A 27,273-nucleotide genomic window follows, 5' to 3' on the forward strand; every position below is an offset into this window, starting at 1 on the left:
AAGAAGTATTTCAGTACAGCCGTGGTCATTTTAGTAATTAGGCTACTTTGTTTCCACTCCTGTGTGTCTCCTAGTTATGAGTTGACCTTCTAGTAGGCTACTGATCTGTAATATGCTACTGTAACACACTGGGCCTGATAATATTTAGTTACAGCTGTGTTTGTGTGTTTGTTTTTGTGCTCAGAGCAGTAGTGTGTGTGTATTGGTACAGGGTCCCCTGGTCCCCTGCTCCCCCCCCCCCCCCCCCCCCCCCATCTTCCCCTCCTCTTTCTCCTCCTCCTCCTCTCCCCCGTCTCATGCTCAGCTGGTTTTTGCCTCTGAGCGCGCTCAGCTGGTTGTTGCCTCTGCGCGCGCGCGTCCTCTGCTACTTTGGATGAACTTTATTTCCAGTGTGGCGTTAATGGTGGTGCTGCTGCTGCCGCCGCCGCGCTCCGTATCGATACTCGTGGAGATTTTTGAAAAAGTTGCTGCTGCAATATGGACTGAAGCAACAACTCCGAAAAAGTGTGGATATTTTGGGGGAAGTAAGAAGAGCAATTCTGTTAAGAGCGACCTCACAGAGGGTTGATTGCCATCATGGAAGAGGACGACGGGCATCTGGAGAACGGTATCCTCGCCTCTAAGGACTCGGACCGACAGCAGCGCCTCAGGCTTTGTGTTTTAAATGAAATACTGAACACCGAGAGGGATTATGTTCGGACGTTGCTTTTCCTTCAGTCGGTAAGTTTGTCATGATCTCTTCACGTTGCGTGTGCCCACGCTTTGCCCTCTGCTACACGGGCAGCACCTCACGCCAAACTCCAGTGACAAATATTAGCCTTTAAGGGTTTGGCCCGAAATGCACAGTGTCGTACGTTAGATTAGACGGTTTGTCACGTTCAATAAAACAACATGCTGCACTTTTTAATTCGGCCTTTTTTACGATGCATTAAATGACACACGTGGCAAGAAAAAAAAAACTTGGTATTTAACTCCGCTGTAGCTTACGGCCTGCGTCTGTAGACAAATCCGCTGTAAATTGTATTGGGTTTGGCGTGAATTCCTAACTTTGTAATTTCCTTCCAAACCTGTATATAAACAGGCTACAGAGCGCACGCAGTAGTTACAGCTGGTGATGACACCCTTCAGAAAGGATTAGAAAAGCAGCCAGCCTGCTGAATTTTTTAGAGATAGAACAATTCAAATAAAGTTCCCACAGTAGCTGAATGCGTGGGTTTTTTGGGGCATTCGTGCTGGGGGCCACCATTCACACCTCTGTCTTGTGCTTTAAAGAGTGCTCACGCTCGCTCTGCAAATAAATAGATATTCATGAGTCCTAAACGCCACCACGCCTCCTCCCTTTTTACCTCCCCAGACACAGATAAGAACATCGGCTGCCTCAGATGAATGTCCTTGTAATTTCACAGTAGAGGTGTCTCCCACCTGCATGAGCCAGTTGAATTTGTCACTTCTCCTTTCTCTCCAATCCTCCTCGCTTCATTATCCTATGGTGCATGAACAGTGCAGGTGATGTCTGCAGGCTGACAATAAGTCTTTGTGACTGTGACTCCAACGGGGCTGCATTTAATGTGACAGTGATAATGTGGCTGTATGACTGCGCTTCACTGCTTGCTGTAGGAAAGTCCCTTTTTTTTCTTAGCCCCTCAACTACAAAGGTCAGGGTCAGCTACAAAACACTTCCCTTTGAGCTGCTATTTTCTTTCTTGCTCTGCCACCCCCCTGGCTGACATGAAAAGGCAAAGTTTGATTGTTCTTATTTTTAAATAATCGCCTTTGCTCTTGTCTTATGACTCTGTACATTTTCCAGTTTCAACATCTGGCAAAGCATTTGTCAAAAACCATCACGGTTCCCTCTTTCTCTTGTGTTGTCACATGTTTAGAAACTTCCTCAAAGTCCTTGAAATAGTTCTGTTCATCTGCATGTTCAGGGTGGCTTAGTGTCACTAAGATACTATGTCTCATCACTTATGTCTGACCAAGCTCTGCTTTAATTTATTGAGCTTGTATGTATTTATTTATTTGTTTTTAAAAGCATCCTTTAACATTTTGGACCAACCCCTGTGATGCTGCTTCCTTTTTCTGTTAAACGTGGCACCAGAGGGACATGCTTTGACCTGCCCCCCCCCCCCCCCCCCCACCACCAAAACCCAGTTCTGGCACAGTGATAAAGACAAAGCCTCTGTGATTTGTCAGAGAAGTCTGGGAGCTTCTTCCTGTGGACATCTGAAATCTGTCAGGGCCTGTGCCCTCCGCTGTGCTACTCCCCATCACCACATCCCTTGGCATCTTTTGATTTAAACTGCGTGCTGTAAAGCCAATTCACCCACACGCTGTGAATTATGTTTTTTAGAGCTCTGAAAAAATACATGTTCTGACAGGTGGATTATTATTATACATTTTTGCATTGTCCTTTTAAGTGTTTCTATAGGCTGGAGTGGAGGGATATGATTGCTCTATGACTAATCCTCTTTAAATATAGGTACATGAAAACTGTATGAACTCTATGTTGCAGGAATTAGTGTATTTTCTCTAAGTTGTCAGTTTATGAGAGACACAGACAGCTAAAACTAAGTCTAATTTAGTCCTAGAAACCCAGCTTCATTGATACAGCTGTGTAAAACTCCTGGTAGTACAACACAACACAACAGCGTCAAACACTACAGCCTCCCTAGTGATCACACATATGTTTCAGCAAAAACTGAGCATTGTAACTTTCAAAAATAGATTTATTAGAGTGGATTAGTTTCAGCAATGTGTACGATCTGAACGTGTTTATTTGAAATGTTAAAATTACAGTAAAGTAGTTTTATCAGATTTTGTTGTTGCTGCTCTTCAAAGCCTTTTTTTTGTTCTAAGCTGGTTCTGAATTCAGTGAGTTTCCTCAAGGCTATTTTTAATTTGAAATAATAAAAAAAATCTATATTCATGAATTGTTCGTTTAGGTTTTCAATCTTTTTCTGTTATTTGTTATTTTTAAGTTGCATGTTATCGGAAGTAAAGAGAAATAAAAAAACAAAAACAAATCATCATCGGCCTCCATCCCTCCCTAAAGATTGGCATCAGTCAATAAAAACCCCTATTGGTAGACCACTAGTGAGAACAAGGTTTGCTGCTGTGTACTAATGTACGTATATATTGTGTATATTTGTGTTATCCATCAGTCAGTAGCAAAGATCACTTAATTCGGACATGGAGATTCAAAACAAAAAAGAGCAAAGAAATACCAGTCCCTAACTTCTGGACATCTTTCCAATATGCTCGATCCTGGATCCAGCTGAGCATGCCCCCCTCCCTTCCCTTTCCTCAGTAGGAGTCAAGGCTTTGTCACCGTGCAGATCCCCATGGTGCTGATAAGGAAAGTAGCTGTGAGAGCTCAGAACATATGGTTTCAGTAAAGATACAAAGAGGTTCTGGCTGGGTTAGGGAGACATAGTTCCAGAGCATGAGGGACTCCCCATCGCTGAATGACGTGGTTAGAGAAAAGGCTCCTTTTCTCTTTGAACCAACCAGTGAATGATTTTCACTTTTCCTCAACCTGCCTCGTGTTGTTAGATAGCTCCTACATTTCCCAGAATGCCTATAGACCTCTCATGTGATGTATGCATGCACATGGCGACAGGAATAGAGATAATGTAGGAGTTTAGACAGCACCAGGTGCTTTCCCCAGTCAAGAAAAAGTGAACTGCACCTATGATAGGGTTTGAGGTTTCCATGCTTTCTAGTCCATTGATGCCGCATCCTGAGATGCATTAGTGCAGAGTGCTGTTTATGTGGAAACGACACCACAAATTGAAAATGAAACATCACGTCACTGTATTCTGTTGTCAGAATTGGGGGAAACTGTATGTTGATGTAATGTCATGCAGATATTGAAGTCCTAAATACATCCTCAGGTCAAACTCTTGTCAATATGATGTTTCTTATATGAAGCCACTCGGCTTCTTTATGTGAAGTCACTCAATCTCATTAGGGTTTTTCCCTCATGTTTCTGCTTGTAGAGACTGAACCCCACCTAATTCAATAGCATCTTGCTTTTGACTGCCCACATCACTCTCCATTGCCTTATCACTGATTTGTTTTCCACCTCCCTTTTTGCCCTTCCACAACCTCCTCCGTCTTTAGCCTACGCACAGCATCACTTATCAATCACAATGATTGCATTGACACACCAAAGCGATGGTTATCCAGCTTTGGCATCTCAACCATTTTCCGTGTCACTCATCCTCTGGCGATTAACCAGCGCCACGGAGCTCATCTGATGTGCTGGAGTATAGCATGGAGGAATGGTGGCAGGAGAAGAGGTGAGAAAGGGGGTTGGGGGTGTGAAAAGGGGGATTATCATTGGCAGTCTCAGAATTGCTTCTTCGAGAAATTCCTTCTCATTTCCACGCTTGTAGTGATAATTGCTCTTTTCAAGCTTTGGTTGCATTACACAATTTCCCTATGGGATCAATAGTTGTTTGAATGTTGAATCTTTGAATTAAGTTCCCTGCTTTTTGTCTAAATTGGTAATTCATAGATTAGTGGGGATTTTATTCAGGGCATTGCTTTGTTGATTTAATCTAGGCAACTGGATTTTCCCTGCCATGATCCACCAAAATGTCTATGACAGCACTACGGTCAGTGGTGTCATGCCCACTAGACTATGGGAGTTTCCTTTATAACCATAAAAATGGGGGTTTGTCATGTTTAAAGAAGGATATTTTTTTTTTTTTTTTTTTTTAACCACATCCTTCATTTGTCAGTGAATCCTGTCCAGTAACGGCAACAGTGGGGTCATGTGGCCATTAAGTTTGTCCGCTTTTGAGCCTCTTTATTGATTCTAAGATGAGACACAGGTGACCAGGAAGGTCTCATCAGTGCTATAGGATGATGGGAAACATCTGGAAATCCTGCCCCCTGGTGTGACCCCTACTTTGGCCCACACACAAGTAAGATTACACAGCTAGTACTGATGTGTGCTTTTGTGGATAACTGACATTGTGTTATTGTGTGTGTGACTGAAGGAATGCTATGTAGCTGCAGTCTTTCACACCTCTTTATCCCTTTTCGCTGATGTTGTCTTTTCTACATGTCCACCTGTAGTTGACAGGAGATGCTAAGCAAACAGGATGAGAAGCATACATGCTCACAGACACACATGCATTATCCAAGCAGTGCCTGCAGGAAGCTTGAGCTTCCTCTCTGAACTCATGCTTGCGTATTCCTCTTTCCTTTCCTTTCTTTTGCTTTTTTTTTTTTAATTTTCTGCACCATCCCTGTAGCCCTCCCCAGTCGGTGGGAAAGACCGGCATCAAGTTTCTCTGGGCTAGGGGGGTATATAAATAGCTTCAGATTCTAACTCTTGGCCACAATGCTGGTGGTTACAGCTCACTGCAACCTCAGCCTTGCTGAAGTCATTCAAACACATCACAAATATAGCCTGAGTGAAAGAGTGGAAACAGCCCATGGAGTCCCAGCAGCAGGTACTGCCCCCCACTAACCCCAACAGTTACTGTAAGAGACTGTTGGGGTTTTTGTGAGGTTTTTATTATTAATTAGCTTTAAACTCTCATAAGAATTGATGGGACTATTTCAAGAGATGGGACACAGAGTTTCATCTTGTAGCTTCTAGCTCCCAGATTAATCAACCCTTCAAATGCAGAAGGTATTATTCAGTTGTAAATTGGAAAGTACAGTTTATTTATACAGTAGAGGGACACAATGCTGGTTTTAAAACAGAAGCGCAAGAGAAGGAGCTTTAGATGTAGATTTAAAAAGAATGTGACCTCCCCGCCTAATCTTTCATGCAGGACTTTCATGTTTGCATACTAAGACGTACAGTGCTACCTTAACACTGGGTCAATGCATAAATCACAGAGCTGCCTTTGGTTCACACATCATGTTCATTATTCAAGTTCCAACTGTGCACCCATCTCGCTCTGGACAATTGATATCTTGCAGTCCAGCTACTATGCCAGACTAACTGATTCAAATGCAGTGTGTTACATAAATGGGGTAAATGCCAAATTTTCAACTTAAACTAGTGCTTTTTGCAGTGATGTACCCCATTAAGCCATTTCTGTGAGGCATATGACTGCAGCAGGAATTTTAAGAATTCAAGTTTAACAAGTCTAAACCATTTTAACACCCGGAGGCATCAAACACCCTTCCCCTCCCTCCCTCCCTTCACAAGAGATGTTTGTAGATTCTTGGAGCTAAGAATTAGCATATGATCAAGTCATTTTACATAATCTGTATGGATTGATGTCTTTTTACGTTTTGTGAAATTCATTTCCCTTTGGATAAAAAATTTGTTGATGACTTAAATTGCTTTTAGTTCCCTGGTGGTGTTTAGGCAGTAAAAGTATATCTTTTCATGAGTGGTAAGAAGGTTGTGAATTAGTCAAGTATTATATCAGCCGATTTGCTTTGTCATGGCTGAGCCAGGCAATATCAAGAACGCAGCCCAAGAGATGCACTTCCAATAAGAGATGGTGTAACTGGTAATGAAAAACTCCATGAAGTGTTTTTCAACAGGCTGATATATGATACAGTGGGTGACTGGCCTAAAATTGCAAATGCGCAGCAACGTGAGATCTCCAGTGTCCCTTCAGAGATCATGACCCAGACAGAGTTGGGACACATATTTCCTCAGGATGTACTGGGTGTAGTAACTGTGCAGCATGGTTTTAAGTGCACTCATGAAGGTTGAATGAGTATGATGAATGGATGTCTGCAGAGTGATTTGCCATAGACTCTTCCTTGGGAGCTTCCTATTTGGTTAAGTGGCAGCAGGCTTACAGTGTTTGTTTGCATTCCCAACTACAACCAGATGTGTGGCTTCTCTTGGGGTTCGGAGGTCATTTCCCTGATAGAAAAATCTGAAGTGCCAAAGAAAATCTTAGCTCGAAGTTTCTGGGTGTGTGGCGAATATGGCAAAGATGTTTGATTGGGTTACATCACAGCACTGTTGGAGTCATTCAGGGCAGGTCAGAGGATATGCCTGGCCTGCACTATGTTCACATGATGCAACAGGACAAAGTTGTGTCAAACACACATCACCCTCTATCCACCTAGGGGTGTGTCTGTGCTTTGACTCATCCTCCACATACAGCTCATTCTTGTTTCTTTAGTCCATTACTTTGATCAGCGGGCTCAGGTCCGCTCTTTAATGTCAACCTAGAATTCCCACTTCTTTTAAAAGACCATCACTATTTGTAGTGACAAAACTGAAAAATTAACCTTGTTCTGAGTAAGAACGCCAACAGAGCAAACTTTGTGACCGACTGAATCAGTGACAGAAAAAGTGGTGGGTGAAGCTTTGCTGGATAATCTTTTCTAGCTGCCACAACAAGGAACAGAGAGCATTTACAGCGTTGAAAATAAGGAAGGCTTATGTTGTATTATTGTCACTTTGTTAAACATAAACCTAAAGTAAACACATTCATTTTTCCAATTAGTGGAGCTTCTTGTCTATTTATGTTACTAAACCCCACTATTCAGCCTGTTGACTGTGCTGTAACTGTTCGTGGCAGCTGTTGGCAAATTCCTGGACTTCATTGCCAAAGTGCTTTTACTTTGGCACTTATGCAACGTGATGACATTTTTGCCAACTAACATGGCACGATTAAAGGCTTGAGTCATAGTACATGCTTGCGCTGTTACTGTCATAATTGTGTTCTCACATGCTGACAGGAAACCTTTTAGGAAACTGTAGTACATTTTGAGATGAAGAATTACCACAGGCAATTTGGGAGGGATTTTGCCTACAGCTGTGTTTTTATATGATACTTTACACAATGGATGTGTAACAGGGTGGAAAAAAATCTTGACATTGAATCAAACCATTGTTTTAATGAGAATTACACAAGGACCATGGAAGATTTATTAAACAGCCCTACCAGGTTCAGACCCCGGGGGGCTGAGAGGTCAGGGGGGACCATATGAGCCAGAGACTTTGTACCTATTGGTCATATTTCTTGTGTGAAACACCTCATTTAAAAATAAGAAATGACAAATAAAGGCACAGAAGCCACATGCGAAATGACTTAAATTGATGAATGACAACTCAAACAACAAATTTTTGATCAACAGAAACAGACCCTAAATGTTGGAAAATAGACAATAAAAGGCAAAAAGTCTAAACGGCAGACCCAAAAGTTTAAAAACAAATGTATAATTATCACAACAGACTCAAAGACGCAAAAGAAAGGGTGAGGAACCATTTCCCTGTCTGTGCCCAGGCGCCCGGACTGTTGTAGGTTTTCATCACACGATTACATGTACAGTAATTCAGTCCCAAAATCCACACTCTGTTATCTCTCTACTGGAGGGAGGGGGGGACTTTGTGAATGAACATTATCCTGCAAGCATTAATTTTAGGTGTGGAGACGAGTGTTAGTTGCCTTTTTGCCAAAATGAGAACTGAATCTAGGTCAATTGCATCAGTTTTTTTCAGACAACAAAGGACTTTAACCAGCTGCTGCTTCTCTGTTCATTTAGCACTGTACTCTGTAAGGTTGGTAAATACAGTTTTAGTCAGGTCCAGTGGGTGTTCATCAGGAACCAGAACCCTCGGCATCGCCAAATGACCATTACTGTGTAGTGTGGGACTTGTTTCTTTGCCACGTTACCACTATTTTCTCTGCCTGTTTATGTCTGCCAACTGAATGCCAGGTGTGGCATGTTTAATTTTAGATTTTGCTCTGTTTTGTTATGTATATAAAAGAAAAGCCATGTGTGTGTTCTGAAACACACACGTGTACAGGTATTATGGAATATTACAAGTTTAGTTGAAATTATCAGCTGTGTTGGAAGCTTCTCAGGTGTCTGATGGCTCACTTAACACCTCACACACCGTGCTCTGATCTAGTCTGCGTGATCTCAGTGTCTGTCTGCAAAATATAAAAAATAAACCACATGTCCAATTGTGCAGATGGCTTCTGCAATCTGGTACATTATGTTATCTCCAGATCATCGCATGTCACCCTTCAACAGGAACTGCCACCTAGAAAAAGGGCTCACACAGTTATGTGGATTGATGTGAATTTGGTTGATCCTTTAGCAGAGAAGTAAATAAACATGCCGAGCAGAGATAAAGTTGGACCATTTTAACAGATTTACAGTTTGAAGCAGATGAGCAACTCCAAATGAGTGCTGTGTGCTCTGTGTTTTGTTCCTATAATTAGTGACAGAGTGAGTGTGTAGCTGTGTAAAAGAAGCTGGTTAACAAACTGAAGAAGTGTAGATATCATAGAGGATATTTATAGCACATTAAAAACATGCAGCCACTAACTAATTAAATGAGACGGTGAAAATGCCTGTTTGTTTAAATGCAAAAAAATAAGGCCTTCCGAGAAGTTACAGCTCTTGCAGTAGTGATATCTTTTGGAAGCCGAATTGTAATGGACTGTAAATGTTTGCTAATCCAGGTCCAGGCTTTGAGTTTTTTTTTTAAATTCATGTTAATTTGTATTTCACATAGTTATCATGTGCGTCATCCATTTATTAATGCAGTGGAGCTGATGTGGGTTTGATGAGTAGGCAATCCTAAAAAGGAAGTCCCTGGTCCAGTGCCATCTGTCAGTCTTCAGTGGTCGAGACACTGCCTCATCCCCTGTAGAGTTTAGTTTCCGCCCATGTGAGCAACTCAAAGAGCCAAGAAGTTTGAAGTCCTTTAAAGCGGAAGTGAATGAGGGGGAGCAAAAAAAACTGGAATGGACTCAAAGGAGACTTTGTGTTTTGGTGATTGGCTCTGCCAAAAAGGGGTTTCACTTGGAAGACAGCAAGGGACTGGTTGGTGGACGAAGGGGGAGCTGAGGGAGGTTTTGGATGGTTTGGGAGAGATGTGAATTACGGCTTCAGAGAGAAAGAAGTCTGCTAAGGCTGGGGTCTCTTATTGTGGCATCGCCACGGGCAATTCTCTGGCTCTGCTGCACTCAGGCTACAAAGAGGGGATTTCTTCATTTATTTATTCAATTTCATGCCATGTCGACCCCAGAATGGCCCCATTCCCTCCGCAAAACTGCCCTGTCCCTCTTTGTGGCTGGCCACCCTGGTCCTCTCGCCAAAAAGACAGACCCTTAATGGAGGCATTGTTTTTTAGCTTGTTGTTGTTTTCTCTTCAATGAGGAGGGGTAGGGAGTTTGAGACTGGTGACCTGAGAACCTGCATAGAAAAGTCCTGGACCAGTGGATCTGCGTTTCTGTTTGAGGATTGTTTCAGTAGGTGTGGGAACCGAAGCAAATTGAAAAGGAGCTCTCAGGACCTGCTGGAAAACCCCTGACAAATGTTACAGCTTATTCTTGACATACGAGGGTCTCTTGTGAGATATCTGAATTGAATGACCTGGCTGAGAATTATTGCTGAATGCTGATGATACCACAGGCAAACACAAAGCGGCCTAGTTTGCTCCCCATCCTTAGTTTTAATAGGGTGAAATAAAGTTTCATATGTTAAAGCCATTAAAGCAAGCATAGAATGTGATCTGATTGGCCCACTAATAAACAAACAAATGTCTCCATAAAAGGGCCTAATTTGTATTTCAGCACATGATATTAAATGCAGCTTTCAGTATGACAAAGAGAGAAACCAGTGCCACATCACCACAGCTTCTGAACTGACAGTCAAGCTGCCATGCGATCATGTTTTCAGACATTAATTTTCCCATTAATCCCTTTCTAAATGAATAACCTTTGCTGATAATAAACATCCATGAAGGATGTTGTGCTCCTGACTTTCAGGGACTCTCGAGGCCGGATCCCCTTCCAACTGTGTGACGGCACCTAAAGCAGCTTCAACCCTGGCTGTATGTCTCACTCCTGGGTTGCAAAAAGGATCGAATTGGCCATTTACTTGTTTCTCTCTTACCATGTTGATTTTAACCAATTTAATAATGTTAGGACAAAAATGGTGATAAATGATTATGACTGTAATCCTGTTGTGAACATATAGATGAACTCATTGCTCTTCACAATAGTGTTTTGCATTTTTGTGACCTCCGTACCAGATAATTAAAAACCACAGCAAAGAGAGCACAGTGTTGGATCAGGTTACGTGGTTGGCTTTGCTGCAGGTACAGAAGCAGACGAGGCAGACGTGGAGGCAGCAGGCCTTTTTACTCACTGTCCAGTGGAGCGAACGCTGAGCCCACACCAGCATATGGTCAATCTGTATCTTCACACCTTACTGTCTAGCCCCTCTTCGGTCTGATAAACCTCAACATTTAGCAACACGCCCACTCACCCACCCACATCTGACCCATTGGCTGCTTGTCATGTGAGATGATGCCTGATCCGTCATATGGCCAAGGACCAGTCATTAGTGTTCAGTGATCACACCGTCTGGGGTGGCAGGTGATGATAGAATTTTAGTCAGACATGCTGTGATGTGTTTTGACCCTATGAGTACTATGAATCGTAGTAGCTAATTGTGCAATAACCTTTCAATCTATAGCATATAGACTAGGGATGTAAATCACCAGTTTAATCACAATATGGACTCCTTAAAGCAGCAAGCTGATGTTTGCAGATATACACATAAAGGGATGCGTTTTTTATCAATATAAAATGACCTTTCCTGCCTATTCACATAGTCTATTTAGATTAATTACAAACGCAACCAAGTCAACTGTTGTGATTGAGACAAGACTCCACGACACTAAAACCGACATGTTTCCTTTTGATTTTGGTTATTTTCGAAATCAGTTATTTTCTCCAGAATCATCACACATTGTAGACAGATGAAAAATGTAATCAGGCAAAATGTCAAGTGCCACTAGCAGATACAGGACCTGAGCTGCACAATCTTATCTCCACCAGCATCACCATAAAGTACTATGTGTTTACTTGTTTTCTTGTTTTTCTTTTTCTCTGTTTGCATGTGAGTATAAAACTGTCAGACTTGACTTAAAACACAGTTGAGTTAGTGTCCAGTCAAACATACCTTCTATTTACTAAAGCCACAGTTACTGTCCAGAAATGACATCTGCTTTTGTGCAAGCAGGCACTGCTTCTTTGGGTGGACTGTTTGTTTGCCTTCCCTGCTGAGTTGAACTACTATATATCTGCTTAGAAAGAAATAGAAATTTTGTCAGTGATTCCGGTTTTTAAAACGTTAAGGCTTTAATTCGGTGTGATTGCATTGTTTTCACTTCTTCTTTGCATGTCAAAGAAACATGAACATGCCTCTTCTGTTGCAGCTTGGGGTTTTTTTTTGTTTTTTTTTACCTTGTCATCATTTTCTCTTGCACATAAATTGCTGCAATGAAGTGAACAGAGAGTCACTCGGTGGGATACGCCAACCTTACTTCAGTCGCTCATGTGCCTAGTCCAAAATTGGCACGCTTACAGTTTTAAGCAAAGTGTCACTTTCACACTTTGAGTTCAAACCCTGGCTAGTTTCTTTAGTTATTAGGGAGGGACAGTAATGGCCTATTAACTTGAGACTTTTTTGAAACAGTGACTAAATTTTGCCTCATGCATCCATGGCAAAACTGAACACTGCTTATGTCAGGTGCCTTAAACAAATGATTTATATAAACACATTTTATATTAACACATCTTAGGAATGTCCTGGCATATGCCCTGGCATATGTCATAATGATGTCATAATGCAGCAGCACCTGTAAATGAGCTCATAAGCGTGCAGACTTTCACCACATGAACACTCTGTTCTCTATTCTATCCATTATTTGCATTATGGAAGTAACAAGACGGACGTTTCACACTTCAGTAAACTTACAGTAATCTTACTCCAGCGTTGTGGGTAATAAAAACCCAAAAAAACAATGTTTCAAGCATGAAAACACCCTTCTTCCAGTTTCTAAATTAGCTTATATGAAGGGGTGTGGGGTTGTAAAAGTACTAACTGAAAAGATAAAGCCAAGAGCCAAGTGCTTTTAATAAAGCACAGACATTTGTTTTCTGAAAACTCACATGATTTAGTACTGCATCTTGTACAACTCACTTTTTCCCCTGTGTAAACCTGTCTGATTAAATACTTAAGGTACACGCAAGAATACCAAACAATGACATGTTATTAACCAATGACAGGAATTGGGTAGGATTTATCCTGCTTACTATTAATGGTGTATATCCCTTATGGTGTAATCAACAGATATAGGCCATTAAATGTAATACTATTTGCCATTCAGCCACCTCCAGTAAATTATTATTAAGCATAATGATCATAAGTATAATGTTTTTGACATAATATAACTTCTGTAATTGATAAATCATTGATAAACTAACTCTTTATGTCTATTTATAACTTATTTCTTATTCCGATAAGCGTCTGTTTTCAGTGCCTTCGAAAGCAAGTTAGATGTTTTTAGAATGACTTTTGGCTATTTCCTTTGTGGTTGATGTTAGAGTCTCTTGTCTTTACCATATTGAAATATCAGTGGTATTATTCTGCATTAGTATTGTACTTGCCAGCTACTTTGTGGTCTGTCAAGAAGCTTGATGGTTCCGTACTAGTCTCCTGTGGGATTGCATCATAAGCAGTTTCCCCTTACAGCACATCAGCCCTGTGGCAAGAGACCATCACGTGCAATATCTCTGTTGTGTTCTGTGCAGCAGCTGAGCCCCTTTTGTGCAGCCACTGTGGCCCATTATTATCAGTTGAAGAATATCAAAAAATGAATCTGTGTCCCAGCTGACTAGCTATTATTAACACATTGATTGATGCCATCACTATTTTTAGCCTTTGGAGAGCCACTAGGCACCTCAGTGAGCTGCTTAGGGAAACCTGGGAAGGGAATGCTACAATTTCATTCTACAATTTTCAAAATGCAATCATCGCTTAGTTCATCGAATCAAAATGTAGAATCCGATTTCAGTCAAGAACAGATGATCAAGCTTATTTATATTAACCAACATAGACAATTTTGTTTATCCATTAGTTATGTTAATACTATTGGATAAATGTTTGATCCTTTTCACATTTAATTATACACCCAACGGGCAGTGAGGTTACCTGAGATGGAGATATGAAAGAAAACAAGGACTGTCAGCCACATCCTGCTTCCTCTCAGCATGTTGATTAAGAAGTAATGAGCTCGACCACTGTGTCCAGTGAGTAGAGTTAGCGTTGTCCCAACTGTTTTTCTGTTTTTCCAATAACAACATGATTAGCTCTGTACTGTACTGTGGAAAGGATGTCTCCTTCAGTATTCATCTCATATCTTATTGTGTGGGTGTGGGTGGGTGGGTGGGGGCGGGGGTGCTCTGAGGTATTGTCCTTTACATGCAAATGATGCATGGCTTGTAATATGCTTGGGTTTATCTGAGGGTGCAATCACATCTGCCTTTTTCCTGTTATCCAACCCAGAGTGGAAAACCTGATTTGCATTGTATTCATTGTCCATGACTATGAGTTTGTAAATCTAGATTTAGGCTGTGGAGAAAGTGCAAACAAAGACCGTGCTGGAGACCTGTCTGTCCTCTTGGCAGGGTGTTATCTTGATTGATGCTCATTACTGTCAAATTCTCAAGAAAACACTAGATTTGAAAGTCAGTCCACTCTGCAGTTTGCCCAGACATGATGCTCAGCTTTCCAAGCTCAGTGAGCAGCTGTCCATCAGATATTAGCATCCTCCAATTATAACTGTAATACCTTGTTTTTGGGGTTATTTCTAGTTATTGATTCTGATCACATGCTACAGTAGGTGTGCACTCTCAGTTCATGCTCTGCTCTGTCGTGCACTCTGGCTCCGCTGAAACAAGTGCCTCAGTCATGATGGTGGACTGACAAAGCTTCCAATTTTCTCTCCAAATAAACCTGTGTGCTTTGTGATGGAACAATGAAGACAGCCAATACAACCCTTAGTGACTGTACTGAAAGGATCTCTTTGTTGATCCTTCCCACCATCCTCCCTGCTGATCCCCCTGTCACCACATCTGTGTGGCACATTGTAGAATCCTGCGTGGATGGTAACTCTCTAAGATGTCAGTAAGGAATGATTCTGAAGTCCGAATACCTCACCATCTATTCCACCATTACCCCTTTCCTCTTCTTTGTTATCATTCTTTTTGGCCCTTTTGCTTTCTCCGGCTCCCACCCTGCCCTCATCCTGCTTGCCTTCATCTGAATGCAACTGAGGAAAAGCCTTGTATCCTGCCTTTTCTTGTCTTCTCTGCCAGAGAGCAATCTCTCACTTGACTGACTTCTACAGTGTGGACACGATGCAGATTACCATACGGGAGATTTAATTAGTGTATGCCTCAAGCACAATCAGCTTCTTCCCAAAACCAGTCAAGAACACTGTGACTACTGCTTCCCTTTAATACTACTCTTAATTAGCGATGTTGCAGCTCACTGCTAACGACCTTTGCTTTCTATTTTGGTAAAACCTATGCAAAAGCTAGTGAAGAAGAAAAAACTGAACGTAACCATTCTGAAGTGTTCGGTCTCTGAGGAAATGACATGATAGTTGCCTGACATGCCTGCTCAGCTGGTTCCTTTTTTTTAGAGCAAATGCATGATTACAAGTGTCAGTCTTTTATTAAATGCAATTGACTTACGTGTAGTAGACTGAAATTATGTGGGCCTGTGTAGAGCATGCAAGCGATTTCTATAAAGGGTTTGTTCACCCAAACTACATAAATCATTTTTACTCCTACCTCTAGTGCCATGTGGCTGCGCAGACTGAACTGCTCTGGAAAACCTAGAGAAGGCAGTGTCAGCTATTTTCATATGATATTTTCTATTATAACTATTTCCAATAGTATTTGTTGGGGTGGATTTTGAAATTTAATATATTTTAACACCGGGCCCATCAACATTCCCATTCTTAAATTGAAACACAATTTCTAATTTTGCACTAAGTTGTTCAAAACCAATTTAACACTAAATAAGACTTGTTTTAAAATGCTTTTATTTTGCAGTGGACATTGACACAGTTCCTATTAAGACATTGCTGTAAAAAAATAAAAATAATTGATCCACTTTATTGGCATGGAGGCAGAAATCTCAGAGATGAACATCCTAAAAGACTGCACAAATGGCTAGTAACCACTAGAGCCACTGACCCCCGAACATGATGCAATATTTCTAAAGACCATTGTGCTGCTTTTTTGATCACTGTGGCTTTGAAGTGGCCTGTGAAAATCAGCCAAGAGGTAAGACAGCACAAACATCCAGTAAAATGTATTGTACATTCATCACTTAACTGAAAGCTTTTATCTTTTGTAAAACCCTTCATCTATGGAGCAATGTATCAGTTTTCAGCCTAGAGGCGCCCAATATACAGGCAGACACAACAGCAGGAGACAGCCAGATGAAGGAGGCTTCAGGAATTGAGTTTTATTTGGTGGTTTTGGAAAAGATATCTCCTCTCCTCCATCTTTTTTTTTAAAGGCGGTATTGGTGTCTGGAGATGAGGCAGACCGTCAGTCAGGCTGAAGCCAGTTAAGCCTGTCAGACACAATTTGATAGACAGTGAAATGAGGAAACTGAAGAAACTTTTTGCAGATTCACTTCCCTTCTCTCTAAAATTCTTTTTCCTGAGTCAGAAATCTGGCTTACAGACGTGAATACACAGACAGAAAGAGACAAAAGTGAACTTAGATTACATGCAAAGCTCAACTTGATACAACCGTATTACGGTTCATCTTCAGTGAAGTGGTGCAACTATGAAGCAGTTTCTGTGACTGATGTCTTACTGCAGAGTACTCAGGTATATTAGCCTCCACTAAATAAGAGCTTTAAGTCACAACACTGTGTCTTGTCCAGGTCTTGTCAAGTAGCTGAAAGCTCTGGAGGCCTTAAGGGACAGCGAAACAAGTGTGACATAAATCTTTTGACCCGATCTCTGGCTCCTCTTGGGTGCATGCTGCTGTGTCCTTGGACAAGAACGGGGGCTGTTCACAACAACATTTTCCCCATTGGATCCACAGAGTATTTCAAAATCAAAAAGGGAGAGTACAGACGTTTTGTGTGACTGTGTCACAGGAAGCAGAGCAGTTCAGTCCCCTGCCCCTGCAGACCATTTGTCAATGTGTCCTTGAGCATGACATTATGTCCTTGTGTGTGCCCCTCACTTAAGCTGCTTTGGATAAAAGTCTGTGTCAAATGATTAAATGCAAATTTGAATGCACTTGTTCCTATGTGAGTATACGTTTTCTCAAAGCTGAATGAATTTACTGACAAAAGTTCAGTAGAGGGAACCTGAACTTCCACTTCCACATCACTCTTTTGTGCACGAGATGGTTCAGGATTTCAAAACTCTGTCTTGCCGTTGAATCCGCCGCTCTCAGGATTTTGAAAGCACACCGTGCTTTCCAAAATGTGTGGCCCAAGCCCTTATCAACAGCACAGTTCTTATTTTTAAATTGTGTTTTTCTTTTTCTCCCCAGGCTTTTTTAGAAAGAATCAGACAAACTCCAGATGATCAACAGTGTCTCTCACCTGAACATGTCAAGGTACAATTGTCTTTTGTGCAGCCAAAACTTAAACATTAAAAATTATGCAGATAAAATATTTATTTGCTGATTTTCCTTCTTTTCCCACATCTCTGTCCATCTGTTGGTCACTTCCTTGTTGTTTTGCGTCTCTTCCTTCCACACTACTGCTTTATCTCTTCCTTCCTCCATGCCCCTTCCCTTTACATCATCCTTCTGTTTATAGATTCTGTTTTCAAATATTGAGGACATCCTGGAGTTGCATAAAGGCGTGTTGTCTGCTGTGGAGACCAGTCTACAGCCTGAAGCCCAGGCTTACCATGGACTGGGAAATGTCTTTCTTCAGTTTGTAAGTGATGCACAAGAACATTAAACAGCAGACAATCACACACATAGACATGCATGTGAGAGCACATGCATACTTGAATACCCCATCAATGCAAAAAAAAAAAAACACACACTAACTCTTTTCATGAGTTACCCGTAACCACAGATGCAGGGAAAGCGTGCAAAGCCTGCTGTGAAAATATCTCTGAATTCTCTTTTTCTCACATACACCTCCCATCTCCAAGACTCCCCATTCTCTCTCTCTAAACCCCCTCCCCTCCACACACACACACACACACAGATTACCTCCGCCCCTCTGCCTTTCCTCTTTTTCCAAACAGGCGTGCATCCTGTCAGGCAAAAGACTCTCTCTTTCCTCAATTTCTCTTCATCTGTCTATGCAAGTCACTTTCTGCCATTTCCTTGCCCCCCCCAATCCCTCAATCCAAAGATTTCCCTCTGCTCTGCTCTGCTCCCTCCCTTCCCACACCTCTCTCCTCTGTTTGAACTTGTTTGGCCCCGGGGAACAAACAAAGAAGTGTCTGTGTGCGAGGAGGAAGAGATGGTGCGACACTCAGCGAGGGGACAATGCTTCTGCTGGACTCAATCTCAGCTCTTTCTCTCTCTCTTTCTCTCTCTCTGTCTTTCTCTTTTTCTCTCTCTCTTTCTCTCTCTCTCTTTCTCTCTCTCTCTCTTTCTCTTTCTTTCTCTCTCTCAAAGCACTTCAACAAGGTATCAGCCTATGTTATTGTTTTTGAGGTTATACAGTTTTTGATAATTGTTACATTATCAAAAACTGCACATTGCCTCTTTTCACCCACATCTAACACTGGAGGAAAAGTCTTTTGGTCTTTGCCTATAAGATTAAACAGAATCACATCACTTCTCCTTAGTTAAATGACAAGATCAATAAAAGTCTATCCACTTTCTTCCTGTGACATGAATAACATTTAATCACATCTGGAGAGACTTCTTAAATTAGCCCATCAAATTGCACCTTCACACATATGTGAGCTGTCATGATCGTTCAGTCTGTCAGGCCAACTATCAGGGTGGAGAATTGATTAAAAGAGCTCAAGGTATTTTTTTTTCTCTCCTTAATTTAATTTTCCGTCAAGTTTGCCTCACTATATTGATAGGTAAGAAATCTTTGTGACAACAAATCTGTTCAGTTTCAGGAGTGATAATGAGTCAAATCAGTAAAATAAGAGTAAATATATCACTGCAGCATTGGTTTCATGTACATTAAACCTGTATATTACTTTTAATGAGTTATTCATGCAATGATGCAAGAAACAGGCAATCCATCACAATATCAGGCACCCAGTGGGACATAATCCGAACCCAAATATACTAAGTTTATATTAAAATAAAAAAACAGATTGTGTTTGGCATTTCATATATGCCATTAAAAAGACCAAAAGATTTTTAACAGATGCTACTGTGTAAGGCAATTACTTTTACAGAAATGACTGAAATCCAGAAAAGAGCAGATGTCAGAGGAGATGGTCCATACGACCACTAAACTGATTAAGGGAGAACGACCACTCACGGTTGTTGCTGCGGCATGACGGTACATTTGTGGGAGGTGCAGGTCAGCCTACGAAGTAGATTTGATGCATGTATAAATCTTTACACTTTCTTCTCCAACCCGTTACAACCTTGTCTCCTTCGTTATTGACATCTCTCAGCCAATGAGCTGGCCTTGCTGGTACCCTTCAGCCATAGCCCTTGAACTCGACCAGAGGTTAACACCATGACTGGGATTTCATTAACCTCCTGCATTATTCCACAAGACTGGCTGCCACTCACATTTAGGGAAAAGAAAAGATTTATTTCTATTCAAAGTCAGATGTTGCCAAGATGGCTTGGAATTCAGCAGATGTTAAAAAAATTAAGATAATGGTGAATCTTTTTGTAGCTAAAACCAGTAAACTGGTATTTTCATTTTTAACAAAAGGCAAAAGTTTTGAATGTGTCTATTTACTCAGACCAAACACACGGATGTTTAGTACTCAATTCAACCTCATTTTATGCTTTGGCTTAGTCAGACTCGACAAAGGTGAAAAAGTGACTCATGTTGAGGAGGAGAAATCAGAGACATCAATATTTGCTCTTTTTCTGAGAGTGTGTATATACAAGCACTATGCAAGAAGCAACAGTCATCTCATTATGCACTCTCTTAACTACACTCATTATGCTTTGACTCGATTTGATTTCTCTGCATGTGATACTACCTTCTGATCTATCTCCGGAATAACATTCCAGTGATGAAGAATTCAAATACCTATGTTTATCAAAAGAAAACCCACGTCTTAGAGCTATTCTGGGTACAACTGGTGTCTTTCAGTCTAGTCCTGATGTTTAGAATTGACTCTTTGGAGGTTAAAGGTTAAAAGTTTTTTCCTGGCTACGTGTGCCTGATCTTCCTAAACAGAGGCAACACCATGGCATTGGTTGTAAACGTAGCTGCAAATAGGTATGCTATTTTTTTATGTAAAGACTGCAGCTCTTAAACACCTAAAGCGCGGTGTTCAAGAGCTGCAGCGGTTATTTCAAGGTTCAGTGCCACCGTATTCAGGTTTAATGTCCATAAACCCTCAGTTATTAAAGATTATGTTGCTGTTTTCAGGCAGTTACAAAATGAACTCATCAGACTATTCAGGTGTAATGTCCATAAACCCTCAGTTATTAAAGATTATGTTGCTGTTTTCAGGCGGTTACAAAATGAACTCATCAGAGGTGGAAAGTAAAGTATATTTACTTAAATTATTAAACTGAAATGTAATAATTGCTTATTATAGATTCACCACCTGTCAGGAAAGAAAGTGGTTAAATTCTGCTTAAGCTTTACCAGCTGTGTTGTTGCCCATATTTCGAAATGATTACATTACTTTTCTTGGCCGGAATTTTCACCTGAGTCTTGATACAACTTGCACATTCAGCATCAAATTCTGTACTTTTTTGAATACATAGTTTTTGTTTTGTTTTTTTTACATGTATTTTGTACTTGAGTAAACATATTTGAAGCAGTAGTTCTTGTAGTGGAGTAGGTTTTCAGGCAAATACTTGCACTATTACTAGAATATTACGCTTGTGGACTTCTCTCCCCTTCAACTCAGAGACTTTTGTGGTATATGTACATGCATTTTATATTTAAAAGTCTTGACCCTCCTGTGCTCCCTTTCTCTTGCTGTGTTGTGTATTAACTGAATTTGACAGTAACTGGGGTTTTACGCCATATGCCAACCCAGCTGTTAGTCCCAGTGGGGTTTTGGACTGGAATCCCCTGCCAAATGCAGTTTTGGGTGTGTTTGTGTTCCTGCCTGCCTATGTGGTAAAGGCTGACCACCGTTTACACGGTGCCACTCATTTGTGTGTTTCGTGTGCTACACATCTATGAAAGATCATTAAAGTGAATGGAGCTAAGGGTTTTCATCTGCTTCTGATCAACAGAACAGGATAAAGCAGAGACAAAGTGTTCTATATAAAGAGCTGTAAGCTTTGTTTTGGCCTTTCTGTCATCACTGCTGCGTTACCATGTAAAACAGACACACACTGAACAGTGATGCATTGAGTTAAGTGTGTGTGTGTGTGTTTGTGTGTGTGTGTGTGTGTGTGTGTGTGTGTGTGGGAGGGAGTAAAACCACATGCATCCGTACTTGTGCAGGATGCTGGCTTGGTAACCATTTGTGTTTTTTAAAGATGTTGTCATTTTGTGGAAAACTTAAAATTACTTAAATATACCACCAAACTCTTTAGTGTGATTAGGCTCTAGGACAGAATATTGATAATTTCTTTACAGCATTGGTAGTCTTCAGGCAGAAGTATTGAAAGCGATGTCAAAGAACCTGCAGGCTTAGATTTCACTTAGTAGGCTGTTTCAGATAACAGTTTTAGTTTCTAGACCTTAAGCTCGGCCCACATTGTGCACATGGTTTCACATCCCAATTACGGTAGCATAATTAAGGATGCGCAATAAGCACCATTAAGTTTAAGGTTGCGAATTCATCTGCATCTGTCATATATATTTTTTTACTATAGTGTTCTGCATGAATAATTCATTTCAAGCTACAGTATATTTACTTCCCCAGGTGTTGTGTTACGTTTTGTAAAGGAAACTTATTGGCAGTTTGACAACAGCTTCTGTGCAGGTGGTAGGAATGTTTTTTCTTGTTGCACAGTGTCGCTGTCACTTTGTATAGAGTGTTGTGTGTTGGCATGTTTTAACCACTATGACGTTGACTTTAAAAAAAAAAACAGAAGTGTGTCAAATGATGGTGATGAAAAAGAGTACATATTGATTTAAAAAGCTTTATGAAAGCATGTGTTTTTTCCAGTAATTTTGTGTAACATTGGAGTGATTCCTCCATGATAGCCAGGTATCACAAATGCTATTACTGCTACTTATAGTAATGTCAGCTATGGAAGTGCATTTTTCTTGCTGTAGTATATAAAAATCTGTAGTGTAGCATTGGAGCCTCCTTCCAGTTTCTGCTCTATTGTTAGTTTTCTTAGTTTGTTCCTCGTTGTTGCCAACAGTTACTTAACTATATTTGTTAACTCATTCACATCCCTGAGCCTTTTTTTGTGTTTATGTCTTTTTTTTTTTTTTTTTTTTTTTTTTTTTTTTTTTTGCAGAAGGAGAGTTTTTCAGTATATGGAGAGTATTGCAGTAACCATGAGAAGGCTTTGCGACTTCTAATGGAGCTAAACAAGATCTCCAACATCAGAACCTTCTTGCTGGTAAGACATATTTACCCTTGCTTGTCTTGCTTATCCTTTTCGCAGCTCCTCCACACCACAAGTCGTCACAAGCACCTTTCCCCTGTATTTTTTACAAGCTTCCTTCCTCTTCTTGCTCTGACTCAGATGCCACTCTTTAATATGTTTTAATCAATCTCTTTTTATTATAATCTCATGTCAGATGAGTTTTATAAATCATGCTCTTTTGTTAGGCTTGTAGTGGTGTTTGTGCACATTAACCTCTCACTTTTTGTCTTTACTGCCCTCTTCCTTTGCCCTACATTTCTTTGTTCCTGTGTTTCCTCTCTCTACACATCCTCTCCTTCCATTTTCCTTCCATCATATCACTTCTATTTCCATATTAACACTTGAATAAAAGGCAGAAACCTTAACAAGGTCAGATGTTTCTTCCTGCCTGGACAGGATGTAACAACCATCAAGGTCACTTGTGTGTCGCTCTTGTAGTGCTTCCGTGGCCAGCTGTTTCCGTGTTTTGAAAACTAAACCTTAGCACCCTGGACAATGAACTTAGAATGTCGACAGGACCTATGATGGGGGCCCAACCAATAAATTAATCTGCAGATTGTGGGCCAGCCAGCTGTGGAGTGTTGGCAGCCTATATGGGATTGGCAGAAAGATCTGAGGCCCCACGGTTGTTGCTGCCTGATGGTTTGCTTCCATAGCATTATTCTGACCCACAATACTGGAAACAGTGGGATCATAGTGCTGCTGTTTTCTTCAGGTTTTTGCATCTCCTGCAGTGATTAATTGGTTTGGTGTTATGGGACATGAATGCTTCCAAAACAACATCTGGTTATCAGAGCGGTTACAAGTTCTGCTCAGTGTAATCTCACATACAGGAGGACAACTTGTCTTTTGTTTTTTTATCATCCTCAACCATCATCAAAATACAAACAAGATTGAGTTACTAAAATGTAGGACATGATCCGTCTAGTAGAGATGTGTTGACTTAGATAAACTGAGGATATAGACTGAATGTACCGTTGGAAATCACTGTGATAGTTATTAATGGCACTGTAATATGTATTAGCAGTGCCTTATTTTCAGCAGTTTTTAATTTAATTGGAAGTTTTGGGGGGTGGGGATTCAAACAATAAACGAAACTTCAGAGCTTCGTATGTCAAAATGAAGTTAATTTTATTGGAAGAGAGGAGAGAAGTGAAATGCAAGCAAAAGGAGGTCATAGTGAAGAGCAGAGGGAATTCTGACTTCAGGCTACACATTATATATAAGCTGAGATGAGAGAAAAACGAAACTAGAAATTTGGAAAGATATGTTGGTGTGGGAGCAAAATAGACTTGAGATTAGTGCTTAAGGAATTTGGGGAATTCCTAAGTTGCATTTTTGTTTTTTCTTCCCATTATAATGCTGCAAAATCCCTGCTGTCTTTTCTTGTTTGAGTTTGAAGAAAGTGCCAAGTGATTATATACTATACTGATTCCCCCCAGCCCAACAGCACCTTTTCATTATCAAATACAGTATTGTGTTTTTTAAATTTAATAAGCAAGCATTTTGAATCTACCTAGTTAGTAAATTTTAAACATATAACGTTAAATTATCGATAATTTCTGGTTATTTATGACCTTTAATTTCCTTATGCCTCTTGGATTTAATGCTCTATGTTATGTTTAATTTATCATTTATGTTTAATATTGGTGTTTTTTTGTTTTTTTTTCTTTAGCACTGCATGCTACTTGGAGGGAAGAAAAGCACAGACATTCCTCTGGAGGGCTACCTTCTCAGTCCCATTCAGAGGATCTGCAAGTACCCTCTGCTTCTGAAGGTGCCGTACGATTCCTGGTGCTGTCCTCAAACAATAACACCAGCTTTGTTTTGTGTAGATGTTAGCCACTCTAGAAACTGTTACATGATTATTGTGCAGATCAAAATGCATGATGTGCTGATTCATTTCATATTATTTGACCACATATTGTTACCAATGGTATATCCGCTGGCATTTTGAGCCAGCTGCTATTGTTATCAACTGCAGAGGTGGCAGTTTTGCAACTTATGTCGAAGAAGTTGTTGGCACTAAAGGTCACAGACTACTTCAATTCTTAAAATGACTTTAGTTTTTTAGGTGTTAGCCTCTGTAGACATTTCTCTGTTATACAACTCAGCCCCTCTCCACTTTCCCCACCATAGGAACTTCTGAAGAGGACCCCTAAGAAGCATGCAGACTATCCAGCAGTGGAAGAGGCTCTGCAAGCCATGAAGGCAGTCTGCTCCAACATCAATGAGACCAAGAGGCAGATGGAGAAACTGGAGGCTCTTGAACAGTTGCAGTCCCACATTGAAGGCTGGGAGGTGAGAGAGAGTTAGAAAAAAGGAGTTGAACATAAGCTTGGTACTTTTACATTTAGAGAAACAGAAATTGAATTATTTCAGGAAAAGCAAGTTCTGTAAAATAACAAATATTGAAAACAGACAACCTTATTTTAAGACCTCAACTACCACAGTATCCATCTGTCTTACAAGTTGAGCACTTTTGCAGGCAAATCACTACACAGAGCACAGGGGCCGTGGATGGGGCTTGGGACCCGGGCAAAGGGTCCAGTGAATTTTTCACGCCTCCCTCAACCACCACAACAGAAGCCTTGTCTTAGAGAGTACCAATGGGACAATCCACCCACACAGGGTGCCAAGGGGGATGCCAGCGGGCATACCGCCCAATTAGAAGAGACTTGGGAAGCAGAGTGCCAGTCTCACATGCTCTGGGAGGGTTATATGAGGGGACCTTCAGGAGGGGTAGAGGGGAAAAAATGAAAGCTTGAACCACAGAGTGGGCCCTCTGGGTCATCCTGCTATCTGGTATGTGCATCTAAAACATTTTTGGTTTCATTTAGAAGAATCTCACAATTTGACACTGATAATTGTTGATGAAACAACAAAACAAGAAATTATTAGTAACAACTTTGGAAAGAATATTTTCAAGTCTCTATTGTAATTAGTTATACTGCTTTCTTTCTTGTGTGTTAACTACTGCATGGCCCCCATTCTTTATACTTTCTCAACTTTATACAACTTTAAATGAACTGGATTGTTAGCCAAACAAAAATAAGTACAATTGAAAGTGTTGCCTTGGACTCAAGGAACATGTGATTAGCATGTTTTACTATTGCCTAACATTTAATACACAAAACAATCGCTGATTAGTCAAATGGTCCAGCCTGCATTATACCTCCTGAGTTATAGCTGCCATATTAACTCAGAACCTTACGAGCCATTAACACATCACAGCCATTATATCTGATTGAATTCTGAAAACCTCAAGCATTGTATTTTTTTGCAAACCAAGACTAGCATTTATTCGATTTTCTTCCTTTGAACAACTCTGTATAAACCTGGAAGGGCACTTTACCCCAACCCTGCCCCCCCACAGAGCCTTCCACCTAACAGCATTAGTCTCGCTCTTCTTTCCCCTCTCCAGCTACTATCCAGGCTAATTCCCTTTAGTTCTAATGGAAGAGGCCGCTAATAGTGCAGAATAAGGCCCAGATGCATTACTGCTGCTCAGATACACTGTTCAGGCAGACTAGCACACACACACCACCACCTTTATATACATTTTATGCTTACACTTACATTGTTAAATGCTTTCAATCCCACACAGCAACACGTGCATGTGTTTGCGCACATAGATACATTCAGGTGCCCTGGATTTTCATGCCATCATACACATCATGCCCATGCCCACCAGTGCATCAGGTGGGATTGTCTGAAAAAGGATCCCCTTCTCAGACGTATTCAGAGTACACCTTTAAGTAAAGCTCTGATAATGTTGTTTTCTCTCAGTGAGCTGTGGAGTGATTAACCTCCATCATAAACTAGACTCCTGGGAATCAATTATGGACGCTTGAGAGTGGGTGTGGCTGGTGGGTTTCCACAGATCTTGCTGTCTCTCTTGTGGATCCGTGTCAGAAACATCAAAGACAATAGTAATGCCCAAAGCTGATGGATATGTGGGTGCCTATGGGGAGGTGATGGTGGTGGGTCTACAAGCCAAAAGCTGGGGGGGAGGTTTCCCTAAATCCACACATGGGTGAATTTAGTTCCAGATGATTTAGGGTGGAATGAGCCATTGGACAATGAGTAATGAGGTGTCTTTTAACCATCACTTAATTTTTTTCCTAACCCTTTCTGACAGCTTTGTCGAACGGGGTGAACAGTCACCTCTCCTTATGGACTCAAGTTATCCTTTTAAAACTGAATGGTTTATATTTTCCTGGTTGGTCATTGAACTTTAATAGTAGGAAATTGCTTTGTCTGTTATTTACAAGTTGGGCAGGAAGTGTGACTGCATGGTTGCTCTTGCATGTACTGTATCTGTATCTGTGAAAGTGGTTTCTTTTCCCTAGTCGGAAATGTGAAAACTGAAAATGAATTTCTAAAAATAATGAAGTCTTCATAATGTTAGTAACTTGTCCAGAAGTGCAGACCCTTTTGAGAAGGTTAATTAGACACCATGCAGTAGTTAATCAACAAGGCAATTCTTTTAACAGTTCCAGATTGACGTCAACAACTTCATTATCAGCGACCTAAAGGTGCATACATTACATTTCTAAATATTAATTTTCTAATTTTAAGTCATAAGTTTATGATAAGAAAGAAAGTACTTAGCCACCTCTTGATCTTTGATGATTAATATAATTATGTTAATTCAGTGCAGAAAACATGGCATTATGTGTTGGAGTTTGTTTCATCTCTTAGAGTCTTTGTTGCTTTGACAGTGAAAGACCATTGCCTGTGGTTTGTAATTGTCCTTTGCTCTGCTTCAAAAGAGAAGCGCTTATTT

General features: G+C 40.7%; 1 protein-coding gene across 8 annotated transcripts in view; it reads left to right on the plus strand.

Moving 5' to 3' along the window:
- Positions 1-326: 326 nt before the first annotated feature.
- The window catches only part of prex1 (phosphatidylinositol-3,4,5-trisphosphate-dependent Rac exchange factor 1), a 71,569-nt gene continuing 44,622 nt past the window's right edge, over positions 327-27,273 (plus strand). For 4 of the 8 annotated variants that reach the window (XM_067526457.1, XM_067526461.1, XM_067526462.1 and 1 more), the window contains exons 1-6: positions 328-720; positions 17,340-17,405; positions 17,611-17,733; positions 22,353-22,457; positions 24,160-24,261; positions 24,624-24,785. In XM_067526457.1, the coding sequence (XP_067382558.1) occupies positions 577-720; positions 17,340-17,405; positions 17,611-17,733; positions 22,353-22,457; positions 24,160-24,261; positions 24,624-24,785 (702 nt within the window). In that variant the 5' untranslated portion in view covers positions 328-576. Of the gene's footprint in view, positions 721-17,339; positions 17,406-17,610; positions 17,734-22,352; positions 22,458-24,159; positions 24,262-24,623; positions 24,786-27,273 lie in introns of all 8 variants that reach the window. The other 4 variants (XM_067526458.1, XM_067526463.1, XM_067526459.1 and 1 more) reach the window with 2 other exon arrangements.

Source organism: Channa argus, chromosome 13 (assembly GCF_033026475.1).
Source record: "Channa argus isolate prfri chromosome 13, Channa argus male v1.0, whole genome shotgun sequence".
NCBI lineage: Eukaryota > Metazoa > Chordata > Actinopteri > Anabantiformes > Channidae > Channa > Channa argus.